Source organism: Euleptes europaea, chromosome 9, assembly GCF_029931775.1.
Source record: "Euleptes europaea isolate rEulEur1 chromosome 9, rEulEur1.hap1, whole genome shotgun sequence".
In the NCBI taxonomy this organism is placed as follows: domain Eukaryota; kingdom Metazoa; phylum Chordata; class Lepidosauria; order Squamata; family Sphaerodactylidae; genus Euleptes; species Euleptes europaea.
Window position 1 is genome coordinate 60,188,383 of NC_079320.1, and position 14,477 is coordinate 60,202,859.

The window sequence follows — 14,477 nt, forward strand, 5'->3', positions numbered from 1 at the left end:
TCAACAAAAGACGCTCGCGGGGCGGAAAAGTTTCGCTAGGAGGAGCGGCTGGTGGTGGCGTGGGGAAGGGGGGTGGGCGGCGGAGGCGGCTGCTTGGGGGTCCACGTGCATTCGGTCTTGCTGGGGGAAGAGAAAGGGGGTGAGTGGATTGTTCAGAGGCTTCAGTAGAGAGTTGGGCGGTCTCTTTTCCAGGCGGTGTTGGTTTCTTAATCCCAAACATTTGTTTGTGTGTGTATATATACATACATATATATATATACACACACACACACACACACACACACACACACATGTGTGTGTGTGTACATCTATGTGTGTGTATATATATACATACACACAAACATATACATATGTGTGTGCATATATATATATATATGTGTGTGTGTGTATAAATAACGCTGGGACGGTAGTTATTAAACAAAGTAACAAACTTTGCCCTGACCTGGATGGCCCAGGCTAGCCTGATCTCGTCAGATCTCCGAAGCTAAGCAGGGTCAGCCCTGGTTAGTATTTGGATGGGAGACCACCGAGGAAGACCAGGGTGGCTGTGCAGAGGAAGGCACTGGCATAGCATACCACCTCTGTTAGTCTCTTGCCATGAAAACCCCAAAAAGGGGTCACCATAAGTCGGCTGCGACTTGACGGCACTTTACACACACTCAACAAACTTTATCTAGTCTATAGGGAAAAAGGTTAAACAGAAAATTCCTGATAAAATAATAAAACTCCTAAGCTCTACATAGTCGGCTTACTAAAACATTAGGTTACATACCAACAAGCAATTAGGCGCGGCCGGCAAGTGGCTATACGACTGAGTTACAAATTAGCCGTTTTACTAAAATCTCTACAGGAAACCGATTGAGCTCGTTAACCAACTCAAACAATGACATAATTCAAATTGGCAAATCAGTTTCTCAAACAGACCAAATAATACATAGGATTGGCTAGGATTATACTTTGAGGTCAGGTCTATGATGTTGCTAAACAAATACATTAACCCCATAATGACTAAATTTCGATTATGAGCCGGCCAAAGCCAGCTCAGAGCGGGTAACATCATATAAAAGCATTACTACATCAATATAAAAATCTAAACTTAAAATAATAAAATCCCAATTAAAACTTAAAACACAAAATTTCAAATGGCGCCTAACCACACTCGTATTCCTGGATATTTGGAGCAGGTTACCCCTCCGTTGACATTGATAATATAACAGGAAGGAGGGGGAATAGGGAGGCCAGCAGATGATATTTGCGGCTGTCCTCAGCCTTGGTTCCAGGCATCAGCTCTGAAGTGTGTGATATGTATTTTCTTTCCCTAGATTTAACAGCCACTGGCTATCCATCAACTGCTTCACACTTCAAAAAAGGGGAAATGAAATTTAATTTTCCCTTGGCACTGTAAAGAGAAAAGTGGCCACATCTCTCACGCAATTGACTAATCTATTTGACAGCAGATAAGGCTGTATCCGCTTCTCAGAAAGTGTCTTTAGCTGTGTTATCCAGGGAGTGATATATTTATTTCGTGCAATATTATTTTGTGGACATGCTAAAACAACGTGGGCTAGGGAATCTATTTGATCCGGTCATAATGGGCGTTTTCATTCTTCTGCAGTAATTTTATTGTATCACCCTTGTGTCTCTGCTGAGTCTAGGGCATTACATCTTGCCAATAAGAAAGCTTGTCTGTGTGATATGTATTTATTTCAGAAATTTATTTATATTCTGCTTTTCTCCCCAGTGGGAGAAGAGTCTGAAATTTAGAAAGCAGTGCACAGGGCAGGTGGGCGGGACTATATGGGAGCAGCCGAGCCTTTGGGGTACCCTGCTTCCAGGATGAGAAAGCCTTGTATTGAGAGTAGAAATTAACAGTATTATATACTATTTGTAGTCCACCCCAGCTAGCAGTCTTGCTGCTGTGTTAATGGACTAGTTGTATATTTTCTGAACCATCTTCAATAGCAGCCCCACATAGAGAGCACTACTGTAGTCTAACCTGGAGGTAACGAGCATGGATTGCATCAGCTGCTTGAGGAAGGGTTGGTGGAACAGCTGAAGCTGCTTATAGTGCAGGATGCTACTGTTGATTTCAGTAGTCTGAAGTGTGCCTGTGCATATTCTTCATGACTAGGTAAAGTCAGCCTGCACACTACTAAAGCATGCCGCTTGCCCTGAGTTGTGGAATTCACTGCCAGTGGGGCAACGAGCATAGATTGCTCGCAAAAGGGGCTAGACAGATTCATGGAGGAAAGGTCCACCAATTGCTACTAGCCATGGTGACTGCCTCTATCTACAAAGGCAGCAAGCCTCTGAATATCAGTGCTGGGAGGCAGCATTAGGGAGGGCCTTGGCCTCTATGTCTTGTTTGTTTGATCCTCCAGGGTAATTGGTTGGCAGCTGTGTGAAACAATATGCTGTACTAGATGGACCAGTGGTCTGATCCAACAGTGATGCTCTTGAAAAACCTTTTGCTTTCTTCACCAGTGGCTCAAACAGCACTTTGCAAGTAGATGAAACAGAAATTCCTCAAACCCAAAGCAACAATTCTAAGACTTTTGAAATGAAGGCTTATTTTTAATTAGTAAACAATCCCCTTCTTTAATATTATGGCGTAGGCAAGAGTTGCAATTGCTGACAATGTAGTTCTCATAAGGCCTCCCTGGTTCCTATGACGGGACTGTGGAGTTGTTGTAGAAACAGGCGACTTTAGGTTTTGCATTTTGGAACAAGGCATTTCCCCCCTTTTTATGTTATCTCATCCATCTGCTATTATACAGAAGAAACACCAGTGCTTTTTCAGACCCTCTTGATCCCCAGAGGGCATATATTAAAGCATTAGGAGTCATGAACACAAGGCTGGCTTATTGATTTCAGCAATTGAGGAGCAAGTGGTATTTCATAAACCAAGTGGTATTTCATAAACGTTTGGGTCTTTTTGTACTCTGTGCCCCTCTTCCAGTGGAAGACTTCCACTGAGTAGACAGTAGGTGATATAATTGCTGATCATTGTAAAGAAATTGCTAATCAATCAGACGCTTTAAATTTTAGTTTTTTCTTGTGTGCTTTATGCTTGAATTCTAAACTGTGTACTGAAACCTGAAAAAAACCCAAACAGTATATTTTAAAGATCGATAATGATGATGATGATAATACTACTTAGCATCTTAGCATACGTACTTCTCTATGTTAGTATGTATTTTTTAACATCTAAGCTTAATAAAAAAACAGTTCCTGGAGAACATGAAAATGTTCATGCTATTTTGTTTCATAACTGATGATTGCAAGCCCTTTCCCTCACTCCAGATACACAAGGGCTGGTGAAGGTTGAACAGTAGTGGGGAAAGACAACCCATCATTCTCAGAGGTAAACTGATAATTAAAAAGGGTTGTATTATAGCTATATTTTGTTGTTTGTGTGTGCGTGTGTTCTCCAGGCATGCAGTAGCCATGTGGCTCTTTTGGTTGATGAGAATTCCCAATGTAGCTCTCCCAATCTGTGGAATGAGTACCACTGGCTTAAAGTTACAATTTTGATACATCAGCTATCTTGGTTAAATGGTTTATTTTGGAGTGCTCGTATTAGTGGTTTGGATTAAATAAGTTGAAGACTGAAACCTGTGTTTGTTTCTATTCTAATCCTTCTTTCTAGGGATCATAACGCTTCTGCCCATTTACTAGAGTAATAAATTATCACACAGAATCAGCCATGCCTACAGAAGGGAAATCAGATATGGAGAGGATTGGCCTCTTTAGTGAAATGGAATATGTTACAATCGGGGATAAGTATGTCTCGCCCTTTGCCCGTACGTATATATCCTCTGATATTTTCACCACTGTGCAGTAGAGCTGTTTAAATATATATATACATATATATATATATTTGCTTCTTGAAAAATAAGTCCCTTGAAACAATTTGTAGCAAATGGTAAGAATATTTTAAACATCAAGCAGTCGCATTTCCAATGATCCCATTTGTAGACTAGATATTTTTTTTGGAAGATTGCTTCATGTATGATTCTCCACTGGCAAATGAACATGCAGAATCAAGGTCAATATGTTACCCTGTAAAGTTGTGCCCTACTAGCTTTCCTGCTAGCAAGTTGAGGTTGTTCATTTTGACCAACAGGCTACGCTGGAGCCTTGCAACTGGGCAACTGCCAATGCATTGTTGCCCTAAGCCGAGAGCTATCCGATCTCCCCAAAAGGAACATCTGTGACAGATGATGACGGAACTCACTTGAACAAAAGCCACACAGGACAAGGGCTGCAGGGAGAAGGGGAACTGGGCAAAATCAAGCAGGGAAGCTGGTAGGGTAATCCAACATTATCAGCATGTCGTGCTGGTATAGAAGCATGAGTTGATGTCGCAGTGCTGTCTGTGGCCTTTGTCGCCCAATGCACCAGAGAACTGCATGCAAACAATCTGTGGAACAGGAGACTGGGAGATGTGGAATCATTCAAGTGGGAGAATGGGTCTAGGATTAGGTCAGTATACCATCACAGTAGGCCAGCTACACTGGGATTGTAACTAGCAGGCAGAAAAGCTACAAGAAAGATGCCACTATAGCTCAGCACTGTTGCTGAGCACCCTACAATTGGGGCGAGCCAGTCCCTTTCCCCCTTGGCGGCTTTTCTTGCAAAAGTTACTGGGTAGAAGGCAACTCTGTCATAAGTCATTGCGCCCAGCATCTTGCATGAAACAGCGGTAGCTTTCTACTGAGTCCAGCTTCTCTCAGTAGAAACTTTGCCTGCTCCACCACTTCACCAGCCATTCCTCCAAAATCCATTTTGACCCTGTTGGGCTAAGGCCCTTTGAAGACTCTGTGCCGGTGAAATGTTTTGTGTCCCTACAGACTCATCTCTCAAATTCTGTGACAGTAGTCTATGATCTCAACACTTTTTGCCAATGTATACAGCTGATGGTGCTAGTAATGTCCATAGATGGGCATTCCACTTTCATCATGTAGTGTTGCTGGTAGTGGTTGTGGGAACTGGTTCAAATCTGGCTGCTTAGGTATTTTGTGGCCCATCAAGCACATTGTTCTGTATCATTGTCTGGATTCTAGATCCAAGGACTTTCAAGCTATGGGCCTTCTGGGGTGGTGGTAAAGAGCTTCTGATGCTATAAATACTATTCCTAACATCTGTTGCCCGGAAACACTGAAAGGAGAATCCAAAAACAGAAGCCATGTAATACTTTTTATTAGGACTAATCAAAATGACACAAAACAGTGTGGAAGATTTTCTGTAGAGTGTGAAAGCTTGCACACTGTTTTGGGTCTTTTTGATTGGTCCTAATAAAACTACGTAGCTTTGTTTGGGGATTTTGCTTTGGACTAATATGGCTACCTGTGACTTCTGAATACCCCAAGGAGAAGTGGACCAAAGGCCTTCAACTCAAATTTTCCATTCCAATGGTGTGGCTACTTAGGCAAAAAAGTAAATTAGTATGTATATTTTTCATCTGCCATGGTATATGCTTTTCTTTGTGGCCTTCCCAACAGCTGGGCAGGAAGTGTCTTTAAATCTTCATCAGCATGTGGTGAGTGTCTGAAAGCAAGAAGTGAGGAAGTAGAGATAACACACACTCATAATGATAGTCAAAAGCCAGGTGGACCCTTAGGCTGGTAGTGATACCACCTACTCATTTTCAAGGCCCTTATAATGAAGCTGCAAGCAAGAACAAGCAAATGCTGCCCGGGGGTGTCAAAGAGAAGTGCGCTCTTCAGGTGGGGTACTTTGAACCTGTGTATGGAAGAATTTTTGAAGGTGAAGGTTATTCAAACCCCGTCCAGCTGCGGAGAAGATATCGAATTGAAGAGTCCAAGAAAAATTTGAGCAAACCTTTCCTTCCCAGTAATGGAGAGAAGACACCGTAAGTTCTGGGGGAAAAGGCATGAAAGTTTTGTTACTGATGTTGCCATAAAAAACTGGCAAGAAGTTATTTTTTAATCCCTGTTGAATTAAGCTTTATTTATTCCTAATCTTTACGATTCATTTTTGCCAGGAAAAGCCACCACAAGGTGACTTTTTGCTATTTTTTCCTCCTGGTTGCTAGTTCTAGAACAAAAAGCAAATCTTTTCTACCCTGCCACCACATGTGCTGCTACAGCACCCTCCTCTCCAAACCAGGGTTTTAATTCCTAATATGTTTCCTACACATGAAGCCAGCTGGGTGACTTTGGAATAGTCACAGCTCTCTTAGAGCTCTCTCAGCCCACCTACCTCACAGGGTGTGTGTTATGGGGAGGGGAAGGGAAGGTGATTGTAAGCTGGTTTGATTCTTCCTAAAGTGGTAGAGAAAGTCGGCATATAAAAACCAACACTTCTTCCTCCTCTTCTTCCTCCTCTTCTTCCTCCTCTTCTTCCTCCTCTTCTTCCTCCTCCTTTCTTAAATTCCTCATTTATATCTATTTATATACCTATAAATTGTTATTTCCATTTGGGGGGATATAAGCAACGAGATTGGGGAATCTGTTGCTTTGCACTTCCCTAGAATAATTCAGGCTGTACTCTGTGACAGATGAAGGATGGATCTCTGGTCTTATGTTGTCTGTTTATTCTTCCATTATTAACCAAGAAAATGTCCCCAAAATATTGACCAAAACAATGATGAAATGTAATCAGCCAAACACTGGCATAAGCAGGAATCCATACAGTTTTGTATATCCTAATGCTGATTATTTCATCTGCTCTTGATTGTAACGTAAGCAGACAAGCATCTTATATCAGTATAGCAGATTGCACATGCAGCAAAGAAATAACATGTTTTATCTCTCAGTTGTGGTATAGGAACCTATTATGGAACCATCGGTGGTCCGTGTCCCTTCTTTAGCTCCCAAAAAAAAGACAAACTTGTCTATGTGCCACCTGGGAAGAACCTATACACGAGTCCAGGAAAGAAAGGAACGGGCTATGGGTAAACCATTACAACTACTAAATTGCAATTTGTTATCTGTTTCTTAAACTTTGAAAATTGTTGAATATTGGCATCAACCGCGGTTTCGTTTTCTCTACCCAGGTATACAAATCTCACAATAGGTAAACCGTACTCACACTCAGTTGAATTGTATGACATAGGAAGACTAAACTTTAAGGTACAATTCTGTTGGATGATTTCCATTTAATGATTATCAGTATGTAGACAATATACCCCCCCTTTCAGATTATTAGGTCTTATTTGATGGTGCACCTGCATGGTTGTATACAAATTCTTTGATTTCTAAAGAAGCAGGATTTTACTCTGATGCTTTGATATATTTGCAGAATCACAGGTAGGAATTGCTTGAAGGCAATTCAAAAATGATCTAACTAGTAGGGCTTACAAAGCAGTGATAAACAACTATTTTGTGCCAGCAATGTTAGGGAAGCCAGTCCTCTAGTCCCCTTTCACTTTGAGGCTGATTCCATAAGTTTAAAAAGATGTCCTGCAGAGCAGGAATGAGTGTGTGTATGTGTGAGGCTGCATATATCTGAATTTGTAACCTCAGTCTGACCTGAACCAGGTGACATAGAAGCTTGACCTCACCCTTATATGTTTGAGAGAGGTTTTTTGTTGTTGCTGTCAAGTCATATCTGACTTATGGCAACCCCGTAGGGCAGGGGTGGGGAACCTTTCTCCCGCCAAGGGCCATTTGGATATTTATAACATCATTCGCAGGCCATACAAAATTATCAACTTAAAAGTTAGCCGACTAAGCCCCAAGCAGGCAGCTGCCCCAGATGACCCCCCCCCGGCGTGGGCAAGCAGGCAGGCATCCAACTGGTGGCACACTCACCCACCTGGTGGCACAGGATGGTCTGTTGCACCAGCCAGGCATAGCCATCCAGCTGGAATTGTTCCTGCTCCACATGGCCAGGGGCGGATTCTACAGCCGGCTCCTGCTACCTCCGCCTGCAGGGATGAAATGAGGACACACTGGCTAAGAACTCCCCCCCCCCCACGCATTCTGGCCCTTACCCCTTTAACCCCTCCGTTGTAGCCACTTCTGCCCCCAGCCCTCTTGTAGTACAGAGGGAATATGTTTCTCCATGGCTCGGGTGGGAACGGGTTAACACAGTTTCTTGGGCAGTCCTAGCATCTCCATAGCTAACAACTCTTCTGCAAGGAGGGGAAAGGGTTCCTTTTCTTGGCAAAACAAATTAACATCTGCCTTGAATAGAGGCTATTCTTGTCTGCGTGAGGGGGCAGATCACCAGTCTTAGATCCTTCTGAGCTAGAGATCTGCCAGAACCCACGAAGGGCCAGACCAAATGATTTTGCGGGTCTTAAATGGCCCCCAGGCCTGACATTCCCCACCCCTGCCCTAGGGTTTTCAAGACGAGATGTTATGAGGTGGTTTGCCGTTGCCTGCCTCCCCGTCACGACCCTGGTATTCCTTGGAGGTGTCCAAATCCTTGCTAGGGTCAACCCTGCTTAGTTTGCGAGTTCTGACAAGATCAGGCATGTTTGAGAGTAGTTTATTCCTAATACAGTTCATGGAACTATTAATTGCTTTAGGTCCCTCTGGGAAGAAAAGGTGGCCTGAAAATGTCTACATACTTAAAAAAAAAACTTTATGGAGCTAGACTATGTAAGGACAGTGCCTTCGACAGTGCCAATAGTTAAGAGAGTCAGCAATCCTTGGCCTAACCCTTGTGTATGGAGCCCCCCCACCCCATCCCCGATAGGCCAACAACTGTCTGTTAGATGGCTGGAGCTTATAATGCTAAACTGATGTGTTTTTGTTAAAGGGGAAGATGACAATGGGGAAGGGGAAAGTCCAAATATGCTTTCAGCGCAGTCCCTACTACTTCATAGAAGTACATATCCCTTTCTTATATAGCTATCTGGGATGATACCGCATGTGAAACTATGGCAAAGAGGTACAAATGCAGTGCCTACAAGTTCTCTTCCTCACAGCTCCTGGGTTTAGTGAACTCTTCATAAACGTTGATTATTTGAATCAAGAAAGACCATTCTGTTACTTGCTTTCTGCAGCTCTTCCCTTGGGATGTGCATGAAACATATTTTGCATTAACAGTCTGGTACATTTCCTAGAATTTACTATCAAATGTAACCTTTTTTTTCTGATTATTTCCCCAATATTTACCTGAATTTAACATGTCCAGTGTAATCTCTTACAACTCCGGTTTTCATAGAAAACATCTGAAGACCACCACCGACTGATGAAAGGCGGGCCTTTCAAATTGGACCTTTATCCCCGAGAGTATTTTGACATGAATCCTTACATCGATGAAGGATCGGCACCACCGCCAAAGAAGCCACCCGCCCAAGTACCAATTCAAACTGCCTTTAAACCAAGTTCTCCAGGAAAGAAAGTAAGATTGTTTTCCAAAAAAAATCCAACCAAATCTCTTCATTTATCTTATAGAAAGCTAAATATTTTTAATCAACTCTGGTTTTTTAACATTGCATTTTTTTTTCATTTAGCAAGAGCTAAAAGAGACGATGTGACAATGCATGTATCTTTTCAGTACATACAGAGAAACAGGACAAATTCACAATGTGGTATAATAACTAAGACAGATGGTCAGTGGGTGCATAATGCAGTTACAAATGAGTATGAATTGCCTGTTTCAAAATGGTCAGTAGAAAAATATTGTTCAAACTAATTATTTCAGTTACAAGCAGAGTTGTAAAATTACCTGTCTGGAGTGATAATTAGGATGAAGGAGGTTTGAGATACAGGAGAATATCAATTCACAAAAGAAATCAAGGGGTGCTATTTTGTAATGAAAATAATCCGCTTGGTTAAACCTTTAGGCAGCCTGCTTTGATGTCAAAGCTTTTCCATCAAAGCAGCGTTCTAATGGGGATCCAAAGCAGCTTACGTTGTTCCCTCCTCCTGCATTTTATCCTCACAACAACCCTATGAGGAAGGTTAGACTGAGAGTATCTGACTGGCCCAAGGTCACCCACTGTGCTTCCATGGTACAGTGGGCATTCGGACTTGGGTCTCCTAGAACCTAGTCTGATACTCTAACCACTACACCACAAACTGTCTATGACTGACAGATTGTGGGAGGTGATCAGGCTGTTCGAAAGAGAGACACAAGGGCCAGAAGTGATTAACTAGTTCGTTATTTTAGCAATTTCAGCATGTACTCAAGCCCACCAGTTGTCTAGTGCCTCACAGCTGTACCACATATGATAAAAGGAACCCTTCTTTTCCCAACAGTAGAAAGGCTGGCTTCTGTCTGTGTCAGAGAGCTTGAGTGGTGTAAGATAGCATTCATGTACCAGTTTTTAGAAAAGAGGCAGAATTGCCTCTGAGCTCCAGCAACACAAACTGCAAGCAGAAGAGGCAGAAAGAAGCAATTTCATCCTTTGTTGCTTCACTGTCCCATACTGTGGCCCATTTTGTTTGTGAGTCTTTCCTATCCTCAAAGACCAGACTGCTTGGGGAGCTGGAAACTGAAGAAAGATCGGCTCTGTCAACTCCTTCTGAGGTTTTTCGCTGGATTCCACCCATGGCGATGCATCTGTTAGAATCTTTCTTTGAGTCGAATAGGTAAATAAAGGTAGTCCTCTGTGCAAGCACCAGGTCATTTAACCCAAGGGGTGATGTCACATCATGACATTTACTAGGCAGACTAAGCTTACGGGGTGGTTTGCCAATTCCCTTCCCCAGTCATCTACACTTTATCCTCAGCAAGCTGGGTACTCATTTTACCAACCTTGGAAGGATGGAAGGCTGAGTCAATGTTGAGCCAAAACTGACTACCTGAAATTGACTTACGTTGAGATCAAACTTGGGTTGTGAGCAAAGCTTTGACTGCAGTCTGATAGAATAAGCATATTGTAAGTGTATAATGGATTTATACTTCTCTGTGTGATCATAGGCATACTTAATGAGAGGTGAAAATCAGTAGCACTTAATATTGTGTTGAGGTTTTCAGTATGACTCAAACAATGCACTCTGTGATCCTCAACATTTTTGTGGGCCCATCGGACCAAAGTGCGGACTTATTTGTTTATACTTATTACTTATATCCTGCTTTTCTTCCTGATTGGGGACCCAAAGTGGCTTTTCACATCATTCCCCCCTCCACTTAATCTTTACAACAGCCATGTGAGGGTAAGTTAGGCTGAGAGATTGTGACAGGCCCTAGGCCACCCAGCGGGCTTGCATGGCTGAACAGGGGATTCAGACCTAGTAGTCCCAGGTCCTAGTCCCACACGCTAACCACTATGCCACGCCTGCCAACCCTTCTATTTAACCAGCAATGTTTGTGAACTGTTACATTTTTCAATGACGACTTTGTGGAACATATGGTATACCTCCTGCTTAAATGGCTGTTGGTTGCCCTGCCATTTGACCCTTATCCAACCCATTCCTTGGAACCATACAGAGTGAAGCTGCCTAAACCTATCACAACCAATAAACAAGGAGCATATGGTATATCTCCTGCTTAAATGGCTGTTTGTGGCCCTGCCAGATCATCAGCAAGCTTTATTGTGGTCAACGAGGCCAATTAAGATAGTCAGAATCATAGTCTCGAGATAGAAATTATTATAATATCTTGGGCAAGGTGCTTGAGTGTCGGCAGAAGTTTAGCTCCAAGCTGTGTTGGGTAAGATCGATTGGTTCTAGGTGGTGCTGGGAGACCTTTGCTTGACCCTGGCTTGTTTATAGTACAGGCTCCTTTCTGTCCCCCCATACTTATTTCTTTAAAATATTGATATGCTTGCCATGTTTCTCATGAGCATCTCCAGATCCAAGGATGGTCATTTTTAAGCATCCCTGTCGTCAAGAGAGCTGGAGTTAAATGTCAAATAGCATTTTTGAACTTTTGTTGAGTGTCTTTGTATTAACTAAGAATTTTTATCCAGTGCCTTCTAATTGTTAATATTTCTTTGTCCTTCCAGCCAGGTGGCATGAAAGCAGGCACATTTGACCCTTTTCCAACCCATTCCTCGGAACCATATGTAACGAAGCTGCCTAAACCTATCACAACCAATAAACAAGGACGAATATTTAATTCTGCTTCTACCTCTAGGAGCAGACCAATAAGAAGTGTTATTGCTGCCAATGTTGAAAAGTAAGTATTACTTCTTTACAGGGCTAAATTTCTTAGACGTTATGCCAAGGACTCAAATCCTCTGATCCCGGTGGGTGGTGGCTCTTTCTTGCTTATGCCACGAGGAAGGAAACATACTCTTAATTACCTTCCAGGGTATTCTCATGTAGCCTTACTTGATACATTCCATGGTTCAGCCCTTGCACTGAAAATGTGGTCCTTCCTGGGCCAGATAAAAACTGTAATTATTATTTCATAATATAATTAACCCTGCTATTGTTGCACACAAAACATGTGATCTGCCAGGCAAAACTCAGCCCACCCAGCCATGCTGGTAGCTTCCTGTTTTTCCTGCCTGGCAATGTAAAAGTAGAGAGGTGGGGAGGCTTCTTTAATTGCTTCTTAGGCCCCACAATTCATGGCCTGGTTGCAGCTGCAGCCTTAAAGCCATTCTAAGCTTCTTCACGCAGGGGTGGCTATCACAGGCCAAGATGCTTTGTTCACAGTCTGTTAGTGAGCCGTTCCATGTTGTTTTTCTCTATGCCAGTGCAAACATCTGGAAGGTTTACACAGCAGGGGGGGGAATTGCACATTGATGGCTTACTACATAACAGCCACCACACAGCAGTCTAACGTGGCTTTAATACAGTGGCTGTAGCATACAGACTGGCTGCATGATCAGTCTAGGTTGGGAGTTTTGTCAGACCTGCTGTTCCAAATGGTCCATTCTGCCAACAACTGCCTTGTTCCTTGAGAATAAAAGCAGTCTCCCTTCCTCTGGTACACATAGTAATGTGATGACCTTTAATGGGTGGTATGTAAGAGGAGGAGGAGTTGGTTTTTTATATGCCAACTTTCTCTGCCACTTAAGGGAGAATCAAACCAGCTTACAATCACCTTCCCATCCCCTCCACAAAGGACACCTTGTGAGGTAGGTGGGGCTGAGAGCTCTAAGAGCTGTGACTAGCCCAGGGTTACCCAGCTGGCTTCATGTGTAGGAGTGGGGAATCCAACCCGGTTCACCAGATTAGCGTCCACCGCTCATGTGGAGTAGTGGGGAATCAAACCTGGTTCTCCAGATTAGAGTCCACTGCTCCAAACCAGAAGGGGCATCCTTCTGACATTTTCCTGATCAAGGAATGCAAATAGTGTGTGCCTCCAGAAGGTACTGTTAGCACTGAGCAGAAATGGAATTTCCTTCAAGTAATCTTGAATAAAACGTCTAGCTCTGGTCCAAGATGCTAGACGAGTCCAGGAGGATGTAGTTTGTTACTTGATCTTGGCAGGGTTTCACCTACTTCATAAAAAAGCACTATATTACACATGAAGCTGCCTTATTCCAAATCAGACCATTGATCTGTATTGTTTACTCAGACTGGCAGTGGGTTGCCAAGGTACAGGTCTTGCCTACCATGCTCTCTCTGGTCCTTTCAGTTGGAAATGCTGGGGGTTGAACCTGGGGGGCCATCTACATGCAAAACAGATGCACTACTTCGGATCCATGGCCCCTTCCTAAAAGCTATGCAACGCTCCCTATTCACTTGCTATTTTTTAATCAAAAATTGAAGAATAGTTCCGGGAGCAGTGATACTAAGTACCCCATAAGCCTCTCTAGAGATTGCTTGGCCGGCAATACCTTACTTAGGAGACATGGGGATGAAATGCAGACATGCCTACAGATTGTTCCAGACAAAGACAGTAAGCCATGCTTCAAGTAAATCCTTCATTTTCTTTACATTTCAGATCATTAAACGTAACAAATTATAAGGATCCACAGGTGACGTCATATTAACTGTACAAAAACAAGGTGAACAATCTTCTGGATTCTGTAGCATTTGAACAACCCAGGGGGGCTTTTGAAATAAATACATCAAATACTGTAACCCCTTGCCACAACTGTATCCCACTTGTGACTATATTTCAATATATAAACAAGCAAATTGATAAAGTATTTACCAATAATGTCTATAAAACGTGGATATTTTGATGCAAATTGTATTTAGGTTGTTAGGTACATGTTTACATGTTAAGTATTCATTGAAAAACATATATAGTGTTAGGAACAATAAAAATACATCCTTTGCTGTGTGACTAATGTCAAGGTGGGTTTTTTTGTTTTTTTTTTAACAATTTATCACCTAAACTGAATTGAAGTTGAATGTTTTTTCAAAGGATTTAGTACCTGCTTCTGGTTGATAGATACAAAATTTAGATAAATGAAAGTGTTTTACTGGATTTTTTCCCTCTAGCAATTGTAAATGTTCTGAACAGCATTTATGTGTGAAAACATAGTACAACAAGGAAAGTCCTGTTCTCAAACTCTTAAATATTCAGATTTTAAAAAAATGAAGACTGGTTTTGTATTTTCATTCATTAAAGTTTTGCATTTTCTTAGAAATGCATTTTATCCTGGAGTTTCCTCATTTTCGGTGAACAAGAGTAATGACTGACAA

The 14,477-nt window shown here is 42.3% G+C and overlaps 1 protein-coding gene across 1 annotated transcript; it reads left to right on the forward strand.

Annotated features, from left to right (window-relative positions):
• The first annotated feature begins 97 nt into the window (after positions 1-97).
• CFAP96 (cilia and flagella associated protein 96) lies at positions 98-13,836 on the forward strand. The gene is made up of 8 exons (XM_056855810.1): positions 98-139; positions 3,650-3,803; positions 5,656-5,875; positions 6,782-6,919; positions 7,022-7,097; positions 9,142-9,321; positions 11,873-12,045; positions 13,768-13,836. The coding sequence occupies exons 2-8, from the start codon at positions 3,707-3,709 to the stop codon at positions 13,814-13,816; spliced, it is 933 nt and encodes a 310-aa protein (XP_056711788.1). The 5' UTR covers positions 98-139; positions 3,650-3,706; the 3' UTR covers positions 13,817-13,836.
• The last annotated feature ends 641 nt before the right edge of the window (positions 13,837-14,477 follow it).